The sequence below is a fragment of the Macaca mulatta genome, chromosome 6 (genome assembly GCF_049350105.2).
Source record: "Macaca mulatta isolate MMU2019108-1 chromosome 6, T2T-MMU8v2.0, whole genome shotgun sequence".
Classification (NCBI taxonomy): Eukaryota; Metazoa; Chordata; class Mammalia; order Primates; family Cercopithecidae; genus Macaca; species Macaca mulatta.
Window position 1 is genome coordinate 99,958,129 of NC_133411.1, and position 12,600 is coordinate 99,970,728.

Genomic DNA, 12,600 nt, shown 5'->3' on the forward strand with positions numbered 1-12,600 from the left:
TTTGGGATAAATAGGAACCCTTGATTCCGATCGAATTTGTGGCAATAGCCGCAAATTCCAGGAGTGTGCTTTGTCGTCATTAAACCTTTTAAACCCAGGTATACTTTGGATCAAAAAATAGGGAGATCCTACCTTGTTTATAACAAGGATATAAAATGAGCAGAATCCAGACTTGGATTGTGCTTATATGTGAGAGAAGAAAACAATCCAAATCCAGTATATTTCACGAATCATTAAAATGGTGGGGGTTTCATTCCCGTTAAAATTTTTTCTAAACATTTTAAATGACACTCTCTTCACGCTCATAAAATCTAATTTTAAAAACTTTTCAGAAGAAATCAAAATAATTTCCTTCTAATTCTCCTTTTGCCCATCGCTAGGCGTTCTCCCCCCCTCGTCATCCCTTCCCCCTCTGGGGTGTATGCGTAAGTGTGTGTGTGTGTGTGTGTGTGTGTGTGTGTGTGTGACCATAGACGACCCATACTAATCAGGTCTCAGAGTAAATAGCAGCGCAGGGCGATCTCAATGTAAATTGCGCTTGTCAGAAACACACCCCCCTCCCTCACTTTCTCTCCTCCTCCCCACACCATCCCAGTCTGTAGGTAGCTAAGAGGGAGGGGGGAAAAAAAGAAAGAAAGCAGAAGAGGAGGGGGGAGGGGCTCTCCAACCAATGGCGTGCAGGAGGCTTGGCTAACCTTAGCCTCCCATTTTCTCTCCCCCCGATTCAGGGCTCTGACCAGTCAGTCGCCTTTGATTATCAGTTGCCAGCAGCCCTTCTCTTGGCTCCTTGACACGAGCTCCATATAAGGCAGCGATCTCCATAGAAACGTGTCAGTTTCAATAGTAGTGTCAAAGTTCACTATATACAGACATTCGCGCAGATCCCCCTTTCGGAAACATTGCTCTGCGAGTCCTCCCGTTTAAACGCATTCAATTTTTGGGTCTCTCTCTCTCTCTTCTCCTCTCTCTCTCTCTCTCTCTGTCTCTCTCTCTCTCTCTCCTCTCTTTCTCCCCCCTCTCTCTCCCTCCTCTCTTCTCTCTCCTCTCTTCTCTGAACCTCTCTTCTCTCTCCTTTCTCTTTTCTTACATATTCTACTAGTTGTTTTCCCCTTCTTCTCCTTCTTTCTCTCCTTTTTCTCCCTCCTCGTCTCTTTTACTCCATTCCTGCAGAAGAGAGAGGGCTAAACTTAAAGAAAAAAAAAGGAGGAGGAGGAGGAGGAGGAGGCACCCCCTTCGTATTCTTCTTATCGTTATTTTATACATATATGATTTTTTTTGGAGGGAGGGTGTTGGTTCCCGGCTGAAGAGCACTTATTTAAAATACTAAAAAAAGAACATTTTTGGGCGATCTCCAGGGTTTTTTTAACTAGCTCTGTGTGTTATAGCAGAAGAAGCAGAAGAAGGAGCAAGAAAGAGGAAAAGAAGAGGATTATTTATTCGACCTACTTTGGATGTCTCTCTCGCTTTTCCTTTTTCCTTTTTTTGGCAATTATTTTCTTCTGATTTTTATTTTTTCTATTTCGCTGTGAATTCGTCGCCGGCGTGAATTATCCCGTATTTTTTTCCCCCTTCCGTCACCTCCCGAAAGAAGAAGGCAGCTAGAGCCCGGCGCCACCGGCACAACAAAAAGAGCAAAGTGTGTGATCTTCCTCGCCGGCTGCCTCCCGCTCTCCAGCGCTGCCTTCCTGAATGGCTGGCTGCGTCCGGCCCTGGACCTGGCCCCCCGACACCCGCGCGCCCTGATCGCCGCCGGCAGCCTCGCCCAGCGCCCTGCTCGGCTCACCGCGCTCCCTGCACTCCCGAGCCCGGCGAGGGCTCCCGCCGGGACAGCAGCGGCGGCGGCGCGGGCGGCCCCGGCCTCCGCTCGCGCTCCGGCTGCGGCCCCGACTCCTGCTCGGACTCCGGCCCGGGCCCGGGCTCCTCCAGCGGCGCTCGCCGCAGCAGCTCCGGCGGCAGCTCCAGCGGCGCCTGCAGCCGCGACCTCCTCCTCCGCCGCCGCCGCCGCCGCCTCCGCCCTCGCCGGCTTCCTCTATGTCGGCTCAGCCAGCGCGCTGCGCGTAGCCCGAGCGGCCGGCGGGCGGGCGGGCGGGCGCCCGGCGCGGGTGAGCGAGTGTGTGTGCGAGTGTGTGTGTGCGCGGGGGTGCGGGCGAGGCGGAGGGCGAGTCTGTGCGCGCGCCGTGGCCCATGCCCGCCGCCCCCGGCGCTGCGCCCCGCGCCGCTCCCGGCTGCCGCCTGTGCCATTTCTGATTTTGCAACTTGGGGAAGAAGAAAAAAGCGAGAGAAGGGAGCTTGCTCGCCGGGGGGTGGGGAGGGGGGAAGGAGAGCGCGGCCCCCCCAGGAACGGAGCGCGGGGGGAGCGGGCGAGGGGAGCAGGGGTGTTGGGGGGGGAGCCTGAGAGCCTGGGGGGGCTGCAAAAAGAGAGAAAGAAAACAGCAGGAACCACAACAAAACGCCAGCAGGGCGGGCGGGCGCGCAGCAGCAGCGGGGCGGCCGAGGCAGTAGCGGCGGCAGCGGCGGCGGCGGCGGAGGCAGCGGCCGGTGCCCGGCTCGGGCTCGGCTCCTGCGACCCCGGGGCGCCCGGCGGGCCCCCCGCCCCCTCCCCCTCCCCCCTTCCCCTTCCCCTTCCCCTCCCAGCGCGCCGGCGCGCCCCGCGGCCCTCGGCGAGCAGCTCGGCTCCCCCCAGCGCTCCCCGGGCCCAAAGATATGGCAATGGTAGTTAGCAGCTGGCGAGATCCGCAGGACGACGTGGCCGGGGGCAACCCCGGCGGCCCCAACCCCGCAGCGCAGGCGGCCCGCGGCGGCGGCGGCGGCGCCGGCGAGCAGCAGCAGCAGGCGGGCTCGGGCGCGCCGCACACGCCGCAGACCCCGGGCCAGCCCGGAGCGCCCGCCACCCCCGGCACGGCGGGGGACAAGGGCCAGGGCCCGCCCGGTTCGGGCCAGAGCCAGCAGCACATCGAGTGCGTGGTGTGCGGGGACAAGTCGAGCGGCAAGCACTACGGCCAATTCACCTGCGAGGGCTGCAAAAGTTTCTTCAAGAGGAGCGTCCGCAGGAACTTAACTTACACATGCCGTGCCAACAGGAACTGTCCCATCGACCAGCACCACCGCAACCAGTGCCAATACTGCCGCCTCAAGAAGTGCCTCAAAGTGGGCATGAGGCGGGAAGGTGAATATTTCTTCTCTGCTTCTCTCCCCGCGCTTCGCCCGCCTCCCTGGCTCTTTCTTTCTTTCTCGCCCGGGTGGTTGCTGTGTGGGGCTGGGGCTCCTGTGGTCCCGGCCTGTCCCAGCTTCCCTTCTCCCCGCTGCCTTCCTCCCCCGGCGTCTCCCCCCGCCCTCCCCAGCTCACTGCCGCTGCCTCCCCCTCCCGGCCTGCGCTCCTCTCCCCGGCTCCCCCACCCCGCCCGCTGCCTGCTCAGGATTGTGTCCCTGAGATCGTGAGCTGTGGCTTAAAATCCCCCTTCTTCCCTCTGTCTTGGATGTGCTCGGTGTGTCTCTTTCCCGCGTGTGCGTGAGGCTGCTTGGGGCTGTGCTGGCATGAACTTGGGGAGGGGTGCTTATTTCCCCCAGAAAACTCTGTTTCTGTGTTTTTTTCATTACACTTTTCCCTCCACCTCTTCATACCCTTTATTTAAAATGGGGGAGGGTTGGGGTTGGAGTACCCTGAACCATAGATTCATTGCTGCCATCATCCTTTTGGAAGCTTAGCTTGGAAAAAGAGGAGTGAGATTTATTGCACTTGTAGGTCTAATTAGGGGGGAAGGGGGGCTTCTGGCCCGTTCACTGGTTCCCTCTCTTCTTCACGGAGCTGGGGCCGCCTCCTCCAGAGCTGTGGCCTTGTTTTCACCCCTCTACTTTGAAAGGAAAGTTTGTGACTGAACCGTGCTTTCATAGTTGTGTCATTTTTTTTAAAGCATGATACTCGTTTTATTTCTTCATCAAACTCCACCCTCTGCTTAAATACTGCATACAAATTACAATTTACAACGGCATTTACCGATCCTTCTGATTTGGCCATAATGCATAGACTGCAGCTGGCATGAGCTTCCACATCATTTAATCCCTGTGTTGTATGGCTTTGTTTTTTAAAAAAACACAACTTTTGATGTTGTATTTGGATATGCTTCATGTTCATGTGGCAAGAGATGCAGTACTTTTCTTATAACTATATTTAGCCGTTTACAGTTAAACTTTATCTCTTGACAATCATTAAAGATGTCTTATAGTCAAATTAGCGAACCAGTCAATTTTGCAGAATGCAGATTACTCCTTCTTGTAATTGACTTTAAAATTATATTTTATATGCCACAAGAAAAGAAATTGAATTCCTTCAGATCTTAAGGAGCAGACAAATATGACTACTTCATTTCTAGCTCCAGGGAGATTTTGTAGGCATCTGAAAGAAAAAAAAAAAAAAACAACTTTGAATTGTACTCTCACTTAATTGAAAAATAACTGCCAAGTTCAAAACTATAATTAGAAAAAAGTATTCTAGCCATTATGTTTCAAGAGCTTAAATTGCACTGGAACTTGCATTAAAATTAGAATCAAAGCAAACTTCAGAAAATAGAGCAAAACCTGAAATAAGACAGCTACATGTACATGAACATATCTATATTAATTTGTTGGGGGGAAGAGTTCAGTAGCCCTAACTTCTCCTAAAGTTGTCTTTGTTTACATGGCAATTTAAAACGCTGGCACTGTTGAAGTAAAACATACACATTAAAAAAAAAAAAAAAAAAAAAAACTTTGGTCAGCTTTAAGAACTCAAAGCATGCTTACGTTTTGCATTCAGATGGTTAATGAATCCAGTGTTTTTGCAGTTGAAAGCTCGTGCATTCACTGGGCAAAAGCTGGCTGCAGGTTGCAGTGGCACCGCGCAGGACAGACATTAATTATATTTCCTACTTTTTTCAATAATGTTTGGCTACTGTAAGTTCAACTTTTTTTCTTGAAAATTTTCAATTTTCTGTTGCTTTTAATAGTGAGAACTTTGTATGGGGCGACGGGGAGGAGAGGAGAAGGGAGGGGCGCAGGATACTTGTTCTCTACTCAAAAGTTGTAAGTGGTTAGTAGGATATGTAACTTGTGTCTATTTTAAGAATTATTCTATAGCATTTTAAGAGAATGTGGAAACATTTTATCAGCAAAACGCTGCTTGCTTGCAAATGAGGAGGCCGCTAGGCATTTGCCTAGAACCACAACCTTTCTCCGGTTTCGCCTTTTTTTAACCTTGATTTTTTTCCCCCCCATTCTGGAGGGGTGAGTGGGGTTTCATTTATCTGTGTGTTCCCCCTTGGTGGCTTAGGGGTTGGGTGACACTTTCTTGACCTTGCCAGGGTGGGGGCCCTGTAGTCAGGCCTAGCTCCGGCGGGGCTGAGGTGGCCAAGGGCTCAGGCGATGGCTGGACACATCGAGCTGTGGAGCTGGAGGGCCTCACCCCAGATCTCCTAGCGGTGTGGACTGTGAGAGCGAGCCGGAGAAGATGCGCGGGGCGCGTGTGGCTGCGGGAAGAGCTTCTGCATTGTGTTGGGTACGCTGCGGCGCGGCAATGTTCGCAAGCCCCCTGGATGCACATTGCCTCTTTTCTCTCTTTCTTTTTGTCAGCGGTTCAGCGAGGAAGAATGCCTCCAACCCAGCCCAATCCAGGCCAGTACGCACTCACCAACGGGGACCCCCTCAACGGCCACTGCTACCTGTCCGGCTACATCTCGCTGCTGCTGCGCGCCGAGCCCTACCCCACGTCGCGCTACGGCAGCCAGTGCATGCAGCCCAACAACATTATGGGCATCGAGAACATCTGCGAGCTGGCGGCGCGCCTGCTCTTCAGCGCCGTCGAGTGGGCCCGCAACATCCCCTTCTTCCCGGATCTGCAGATCACCGACCAGGTGTCCCTGCTACGCCTCACCTGGAGCGAGCTGTTCGTGCTCAACGCGGCCCAGTGCTCTATGCCGCTGCACGTGGCGCCGCTGCTGGCCGCCGCCGGCCTGCACGCCTCGCCCATGTCCGCCGACCGCGTCGTGGCCTTCATGGACCACATCCGCATCTTCCAGGAGCAGGTGGAGAAGCTCAAGGCGCTGCACGTCGACTCGGCCGAGTACAGCTGCCTCAAAGCCATCGTGCTGTTCACGTCAGGTGAGGCTGCGGTCGCGGGGAGGGCAGGCCGCGCCGGCGGCGAGCGCAGGCCCAGCGCCGCCCGGGCCTGGCCTTCGGAGCCTCCCGCGCAGCCGGTGCGTGTCGGGTCGGGCCCTTGCTGTGCACTGAGCCTGGCCGGGGTCTGGTGACCCCCGCGCGGGGACCGGCCAGCCGCGCCGCTGCCATCTTGGGAGCGCGGCGGTGCGGGAACCGAGGCGGCGCGGGTGCGGCCGGCGGGCGGCCGGGCCTGGTCGCGCGGACCCCTACCTGGGGCCGCGGCTGCCGCTGGTGTGTGTCTGAGGCGGGGGGGGGGGGGGGCCGGGGGGCGGTGCTGTGGATCCGTCTGGCTGCGTGTGTGTGTGTGTGTGTGTGTGTGTGTGTGTGTGTGTGTGTGTGTATGTGTGTGTGTGTGGTGCGTGTTATGTGTGAGCCAGAGCTCAGCGTTTCTGGGGGAGGCGAGGGAAGGAAGAGAACGTGGGAATGTGGCTTCTTACCCTTTGTGGCACGCTCCTTGGATGAGTTTCCCGACACAGAGAGACACAGAGAGAGGTGGAAAGAGAAGAATACGCACAAATAAATCATAAATAATCCCGCTTTATCGCTGCCTGATTTTCCCTTATCGGAAACCATTCATGTTTGCAGTTGCTGAGGTTATTGAGGGTCGTAAAAAACGGATTCGATCTAAACAAGAAAGATAAAAAACAAAGGCAATACTGTAGAACCCGCAAGTATGGGAGGATTCCCCGCCTGGAGATGAATTCCAAAGCTATGCAAAACACATGAAGGTTGGAAATTTAACAGAGTGACTTTAAAAATATCAAATTATGTGTAGGCAGTGGTAACATGTATGTTAACAATTTCTCTTATGATAGATGGTTCAAATTAACTTCCAGGAAAGTGCATTAACGTTTCCTTTGAAGGGCTCTGGTCTGAGCCTCTGAGAACATTGCCGGCTTTTTATTATTATAACATGCAAGAGGGAAACATATAAACACCCAGGACAGCAGGTAATGGGGAGAAATAGAAACAAAGCCAGAGAGGACGCTGGTGGGAAGTAGTGCTGCTTACACTGGGTCTTGGGCCCTGACCACTGTGAGTAGGGTTAGCTGCAGTTTTACCACCATTATTGGCAGTATTGTTTTTAATTCCTCCATTCGGAGAACAAATAAACCATCCCAATAAATCTGTCCTAAAGCCAGGCTTTCCAATGGCCAAATTAAAACCATTCTTGAACAGAGATACCAAAATCCCTTTCCTAAGGCCTTGTTGAACAGTAAGCAATGGTATAATCTATCAATATTTCTTGGCTTTCATGCGTGAAGAATCGTATTTACATTGTATTAAAATGACTCTTAAATTTGCACAATATTGTAATGTAGCAAATGTAGTATTAATATCGATCTGAACAGCAGATAATTTATTTAGACAAGAGCATCTCATTTGTATGCAGGGTGGCCAGAGCCATGGACTTGGACTGCCCCCCTTTTACTTTCAGTGCAAATGCAGGTCTGCAAGTGAGAGAGGGAGTTATTCTTTCCAAGAGGATAAAGTGCAAACCTTAAAACAAATGGAAGATTTATGGAATAGTCTCCTCTGTGTTTGAATGCATTTTATCTTAATAAGTCTTCTTGATGGAAACGTGTTTTTCAAAAGTGACAAAGAGCCTGGGAAGCAGCAACCAGGCTGCCTCAGCTCTGGCAGGCCTGGGGCCTGGCTGGCTGTCTACTACTGGGCTCTTTAGCCAAATTCATCAGGAAGCAAGCCAGTGTCAGGGAAGCTGGGGTTTGAAAATCTCATCCAGCGAGGTGTCTTGAAGCAGAAATGCGACTTGGAACTGGACAGACGTCTTCTCAGGAAAGGTCTCTCCTCTCTTTTCCTTATACCCCCTAAGGTTCTTTGAACCCCCTTGACTTTGCTAATCTCATGCCCTTTCCCAGAGAGAGGTGAAGACTGTGCAGGCTTCGGGCAAGCATTGTGGAATTATTCATGCTTTTCTTTTAACTTTTCATACTAAAACATTCCTGTGAAAAGTGTTCATTTAAAAAGTTTTCCAAAGAAGTTTCTTGAATCAAGTCTTCAAGGTGCAAAGAGTGCCTAGAAATGAACAATAACATTATTTTGTTGGAAAATTGCAAGTAGAATATCTGAAAATGGAAATAGAGCTGTCAGTAGTAATTCACCGCCCCCCCCCCCCCATGCAACACATTTCCACTTTTGACTAAACTTGTTTTGATTGCTAGCCAGAAGGGAATTCATGGGAAGCCTTCTCAAAGTCATCCAACTTTTAAGCAAACTTTGAATGATGGAAAAGACAGTTTTAGACATATTGTCCAATGTGGTTTGCTTTGGCTAAGTATTTGAAGCTGGCACAGGGGTCCCCCGTGGTGGTTTTCACATTTGGCCTCCGGATGGTATGTTTAATCCTTAATATTCTGGACTGCATCCAAGGACTAGGTCATGACCTGAACTTACTTTTTTAAAAATTCATTAATTCATACACCTAAATATTCCTTCAAAAAAATGAGACTTTCTCTGAAAGGAACCATCTAGTTAACATAAATACAATAAATCTATTTTCAGCACAATAATAACTTTGATTTCTAGTTATGGCAGCTGATTACATCTATATTTCCTGAACACTAAACTCTTCTGAATGCACAACATGAAATACATTCTCTGTACTACAAAGGCTAAGCCAGGAGGGCCTGAGCAGTAATGGTTATTTATTTACATAATTTCTTTTCCATACACTGTAGAAGAAATATCGAGAGTTCCCATACTGACACTACCGTATAAAAAGTGTGACATGGATTTTGTACATTATGCCTCATTTTCTTGTTTGGGGTATAACTCATGGAGCGTAAATATATACTGCATTGCACCCCCTGGTCACTTAGCTTTGTCACCACAACCCCCTAGTTGATCTGGGAGCTCATACCTTCTGTCCACAGTTGGGGGAATCCTGTTGCAAAGGGTTGAATGAGTTTCCAGACTGGGAAGCCAGACCAGAACCAAGGTTCCTGCAGGAGGGAAGCCACAGAGCTAGCTGGCTGGTACCTGGTAGGCAGGCCCAGCTATAGGCATTCGCCTCCAAAGGAAGGAAGAAATGGAAGCAACCGGCACAGGACCCAGGCAGGCCTTTCCTGGGCTTGTCTTTCTTGGAGCGGCCTGTTTGGAAGTCGGGAAGTGACCTTGTACTCCAAGGGCCCTAATCGTAAATGTCAGATAGATATTTTACTGAGCTAAGGGGATGCCATATGGATCTTAAAAAAAAAAAAAAAAAGGAAGAAATCTGCTGGGGTACCAAGGGGTCCTTTTCATATTGCATTGTCTAGGACTGAGAATGATCCATAGCATACGGGCAGATAATGCATGTAAAGCAAGCTCTATGTAAATATGGGTCTGGGTCTGAGTGAGGGTCATTCATCGGGGCCAGGTTAGCAAGCAGGGCCAAACTCAGGGTCCCTTCCTTAAGCAGCAAAGCCCCACAGAGCTCTTACTGCCCTGGCCCTAATAGCCATAAAGTCTCATTTGGCTTCCCAAATCAGACCAGTGTGGATATACCCAACTGGCTAGCTGGAGTAATTAGACATCTGAGAGGAACCTAGTCTGTATCTGAGGTCAAAGGAGACTTGCTTCAGAAGTTCTTGAATTATCACTAGTTTTATTTGTATTTTTGCTCGAGGCCATAGCCTTGTAGATGAAGGTGTTAGAATGCTTTGTAAGTCCCAGTTCTTGAAATATAAGGACATAAAGCTCAGAAACTCAGCAGACACAGGTTTCGCTTTGAATCATTTGTTGTGTCTTCTTAGGGTCACACTTGCCCATTCACAATTATACAATGTCATTTTGGGGGCATTGCCATGCATGAATTTCTTTCCAGATCTACATATTAGTAAACTCTGTCTTTGATCTCTAGTCAACCTCCTGACTGGCTAAGGGCTCCTCTGTGATCTTCCCGGATTTTAAAATATTTATTATTAATATAAGAAACAAGTGGGTATTTGAACTAGGAGAGGATGCCTTTACTCCATTTCTCTTATTCCATCTTCCCCTCCCTATGCTTGCCTCTAGTTAGTTGATATAGTATAATCTGCTGCCCTGAAATACTTTTAGAGGACCAAGACCTTGGTTGACATGAACTAAGCACACAGATTTTGAGGTGCTGTCATTGTGTGGAGGTGCCTTTTTCTCCCTTGGTCCTGCCACCAAAAGCTTATCTCCCCCAAGTCCCCCCTCAACTCCCCACCACCCATGTCCCCCCCACCCCCCGGTTCTGAAGCAGCAGCAGCTGCTGCCTGTAGCCCAGCTTTGTGTCTGATCGCTGAAGATGTCGCCTTTCTGCAGCCTGGAGTAACTGAGTCATATTCTTCCTGATTATTATACAGCTTACAGAGATGTGACCAGTTTTCAATTACTTGATCTTAGATATAGATAGAAGTGTACATCCTCACCAAGGATTTGCTGCAGAGTCCTTTCTTGCATAGATAGTGGATCTCAAATCATGTATTGCTAAAGCATGGGCTTCATCTGATTCCAGGCACTGCCAGCCCATGATTCCTTACCCCCTCCCATGTGTTTGTTCACTACACAATCTAGGTTCTCCTTGAGGTTTCTGGTTGGGGTTGTTTGGGTTTGAGAGGGGACTCCAGGAATCCTTTAAGAACTCCCTTCAGGCCGTATATTTCCTAAGGGGTACTGAACTCCCCCAAATTACAGGCAAAAGGGGTGAAAGTTAATGAGCATGGCCAGAAAGATGCTCCCTTGCACGCGGAGGACAGGTTGTTAAGCACAGCAAACATGGTTCCAGCATTGTACATTATTTAATCCAAAGGTGAAAGAGGAAAAACAAAGGGACTAGAGAGGTTCCTGCCTCTGCATGTGTGTGCCTGTCTCTCCAGCTCCCATAGGCTTGGTGGGGGTTTGATTTATTTTTATTTGTATTGTATTGGGGGCTGGGGAGAAGGGAATGAAGAAGGGGATGGAGAGGTATGGGAGGGTGAATTTTTCTTTTCTCTTTTACTTCTTTTTTATTTTCCCTTTTCTCCTTAAAGAAAAATAATGACTTATTTGTGCCTTTGCTATTTGTCAGCCTAACCGTGTGCTACCTTTCCCTGTCTCTCCCTCCTGTGGCTGCTCGGGCAGACGCCTGTGGCCTGTCGGATGCGGCCCACATCGAGAGCCTGCAGGAGAAGTCGCAGTGCGCACTGGAGGAGTACGTGAGGAGTCAGTACCCCAACCAGCCCAGCCGCTTCGGCAAACTGCTGCTGCGACTGCCCTCGCTGCGCACCGTGTCCTCCTCTGTCATCGAGCAGCTCTTCTTCGTCCGTTTGGTAGGTAAAACCCCCATCGAAACTCTCATCCGCGATATGTTACTGTCTGGGAGCAGCTTCAACTGGCCTTACATGTCCATCCAGTGCTCCTAGACCTTGGGCGCTTCCCACCTGCCCCCGTCCCCCTAGAGACTCAGTGGACCCACCTGGGCCAAGGACTCCAAAGCCGCGGGGACACCGGGAGGTGCAGCGGGCCAGGCAGGCCGGGCGGGAGGGAGGAGGGCCGAGACAAGAGCAGCCCACCCAGCAGAAATACAACCCGAGCTACAAAGCATGGGGAAAAGAGACTCTTTTAGGATCAGATCTGTGAGCACGTTGGCAAGGAAAAAGAAAAAAGAAAAAAGAAAAAGAAAAAAAAAAAGAACCTTGTGTCTGTCTGGTGAAAAAAAGAAAAAGAATTTGGAAGAGAGGACCATGAGAATTTTAATAAAACAGAAGGAAACTAATGGACCTTCCAGGATTTATTGTGGACGGATGTGGATATATTCTGTACAGAAACAACACATATGGAAGTGGACTGAAACCTATGTAGAAACACACACACACTGAACATTGTTATTCATTTTGTAAAATATTAGTCTTTATTTTCATTTTTTGTAAAATTTAAACATCGTATGCGCATAAAGAAAAAGGAAACAAGAATTAGGGGAAAATAACATTTTCCAAATAATTATAAAAAATTGTCCTGTGTCTATGTATCTATATCTGTTTTGTATTTTTTTCTGGTTCCAAACCAGATTTCCTGTGATTCTATACTAATAATTTTTGATATAACCCTTTGCTTCTTATAATGAGTGCGATATATGTTGTCGAGGCTGTTCTTCAAGAATTAAAATTGAAGTGAAAATTTAAACAAAAATAAAAGAATTTAGCAAAACCCATGTGTCTGGTTACTTGATGGATGTTATCCGTGCAAGAGAACTCCTTGTTAATTTCCACCTCAACTATTATTAGAATTGAAGGTTTTGCTGTGTGAAAGGGGAGACTTTTAAAGTCTACTACAAAGTTGGTTAGATTCATTTCCTAAAACCAAGCTGCTACTTTGGTTTTGTAAATGCAGAGGGCCAGGCTCTACATGGGCTGGGGTCCGCGGAGAGGCAGGGCGCCTTGGTTGCTGACTTCAGTGGTTGAGACC

The 12,600-nt window shown here is 49.6% G+C and overlaps 1 protein-coding gene across 2 annotated transcripts; it reads left to right on the forward strand.

Annotated features, from left to right (window-relative positions):
- Positions 1 to 894: 894 nt before the first annotated feature.
- Positions 895 to 12,342, forward strand: NR2F1 (nuclear receptor subfamily 2 group F member 1). Of its 2 annotated transcripts, none has more exons than XM_015140413.3 (3): positions 895 to 3,166; positions 5,605 to 6,132; positions 11,278 to 12,342. In XM_015140413.3, the coding sequence occupies exons 1-3, from the start codon at positions 2,704 to 2,706 to the stop codon at positions 11,556 to 11,558; spliced, it is 1,272 nt and encodes a 423-aa protein (XP_014995899.1). In that variant the 5' UTR covers positions 895 to 2,703; the 3' UTR covers positions 11,559 to 12,342. The 2 variants fall into 2 exon arrangements, with proteins under 2 accessions (XP_014995899.1, XP_014995900.1); XM_015140414.3 differs by lacking the exon at positions 895 to 3,166 and adding an exon at positions 4,831 to 4,929.
- Positions 12,343 to 12,600: the final 258 nt, after the last annotated feature.